Source organism: Asparagus officinalis, chromosome 3 (genome assembly GCF_001876935.1).
Source record: "Asparagus officinalis chromosome 3, Aspof.V1, whole genome shotgun sequence".
Taxonomy (NCBI): Eukaryota; Viridiplantae; Streptophyta; class Magnoliopsida; order Asparagales; family Asparagaceae; genus Asparagus; species Asparagus officinalis.
Genome location: NC_033796.1, coordinates 43,889,322 through 43,891,364, shown reverse-complemented (window position 1 = coordinate 43,891,364; position 2,043 = coordinate 43,889,322). Strand labels below are relative to the sequence as shown.

At 41.8% G+C, this 2,043-nt stretch overlaps 1 protein-coding gene across 1 annotated transcript in view; it reads left to right on the top strand.

Moving 5' to 3' along the window:
• Positions 1–965, top strand: part of LOC109833972 (peroxidase 17-like) — a 2,784-nt gene extending 1,819 nt beyond the window's left edge. The window contains exon 3 of the mRNA XM_020401858.1: positions 1–965. This exon is cut by the window's left edge and continues 166 nt beyond it. Within this exon, the coding sequence (XP_020257447.1) occupies positions 1–407 (407 nt within the window). The 3' untranslated portion in view covers positions 408–965.

Sequence of the window (2,043 nt, the reverse complement as noted above, 5' to 3'; positions counted from 1 at the left end):
GCTTCTCCATCGCCTTCCGCCTCTACAACCAATCCGGCACCGGAAAGCCCGACCCCGCCATCGACCCAACCTACCGCCATCATCTCAACCGCCGGTGCCCAGTCAACGGAGACGGGAACGTGACCGAGGGTCTGGATTCGACACCGGTGGCGTTTGATAACCGGTATTTTAGGGATTTGGTTCGGGGGAGGGGGTTCTTGAATTCGGACCAGACGCTGTTTTCGGGGAGCGGGGAGACGAGGGAGGTGGTGTCGAGGTTTAGCGCCGACGAGGAGGCCTTTTTCGCGGCGTTTGCGGAGGGGATGGTGAAGATGGGTGACCTGCAGTCGGGGAGGCCCGGAGAGATTAGGCGGAACTGCAGGAGGGTGAACGATCACGTGTCGGAAATGATGTCGTCGGAGTCATGAGTCTGGCAGAATATTTTTTTGTTTTCAGTGTCGCATTTGCTGCAGAAAGAGCAGCGTTTGGCAAAAGTATATCACCGACTAGACTGTTACCGTTTCTGGGGTTGCAGTAGCTGTTAATGCCGGACCAGGGTTTGTTTTTCATGAAACATCATAGAATATGTATAATAGCAGCAGCAGCTTAATGTTATCAAAAACTACCGAACGTACAGGCTGTAGCATAGGGAGGAGAACTATAATGCGAAGCAGAGACAATCAAGAACTGACGGTGCAAGAGGGGCAGCTGATCAGCAGGACACAACCACGATTCCCTTTTAATTCACATAGGGCCTGTCTGGATATTCCGTTGTAAACCGCCTGATTGCCACAATTGAACTCCTGTGAAGTTTCGGATAAAAATTTTCAAAAGCCGACCTAGTTTCAGCGTCAGGGCTGAAACCAGGCCGGTTTTTGCAATTTTTTTGAAACGGGCCGTTTTTTGCAAATTAAAGTGTAAAGGGGTTGGTTTTGAAAAATTGTCCTCACAAAGTGAGGTGGTCCAGCTATACCTAACAGCTACAATAACTCCACCCCAAACAGAACGGGTTTTCTTCTATGAGTTAACTGGGAACTTCCAACTCAGCTACAGTAGCTGCTACATTAGCCCCCCATTTAACCAAACAAGCATCGTTTTTTTTGTTGTAATACTGTAGCAAGCTGACACAAACATATCTATAATGAGAGTAGCATGTGTTTGGCTGCTCCCTACTAACCTAGTCAAGACCTTAATTACGTTAGTTGTAAACCAGACAGGGGGATTGTTCAATCCTAACATGGATAAGGGCTTAAATTTGAACTAAGCAAATTAAATTTGGAGTCTTGGCCCAATGTTACCCAAACAACAATTCAACCTTTTAACTAGATTAGCTCCGCTAATTTGGATAGTTGGAGAGCTGCCAAATACCACCTAATATCCCACCAACAAAAAAACAGGAACTTTTTGGACCATGAACTGACTCATCAATTAGTACCAATGAATTTCAACAAGCTAGCCAAGTAGGGATAAAATAAAAAGAGTATGCTCAGTAAACTTCGCATTCCCCTTTGGATTATAATCTACAAATAGATTTTAATCCCAAGTGAATTACAATCTAAAATGTTTGGTAATATAGTGAATTATAGTCTATTCTCATGTATAACACCCGGCAATAAGTTCACAATCTAAAATGTTTGGTAATATAGTGAATTATAGTCTATTCTCATGTATAACACCCGGCAATAAGTTATAATCCATCAAAATTACCTAATATAGTGAATTATAGTCTATTCTCATGTATAACACCCGGCAATAAGTTATAATCCATCAAAATTACCTAAAACAAACATTACTTAAATTTACCAAAAATTTGCCCCTCGGGATTTAGTGAGAAATCACGAATGCATGCTTTCATGTCTGTCAAACCTTGTATCACATAATCCACCAAAAATAATAAAATAGACCACTGTTTTGTTGGGGTATGAGTTAAAATTAAACCAATTTTCACCATCCAAGTCCATTATCCACTGAATTGTTTTCCATTTCTGTTGCCTAAAACCAGAACTATAAATCAACAACAAAGAGAGGAACACGTGCACATATATATATATATATATATATATA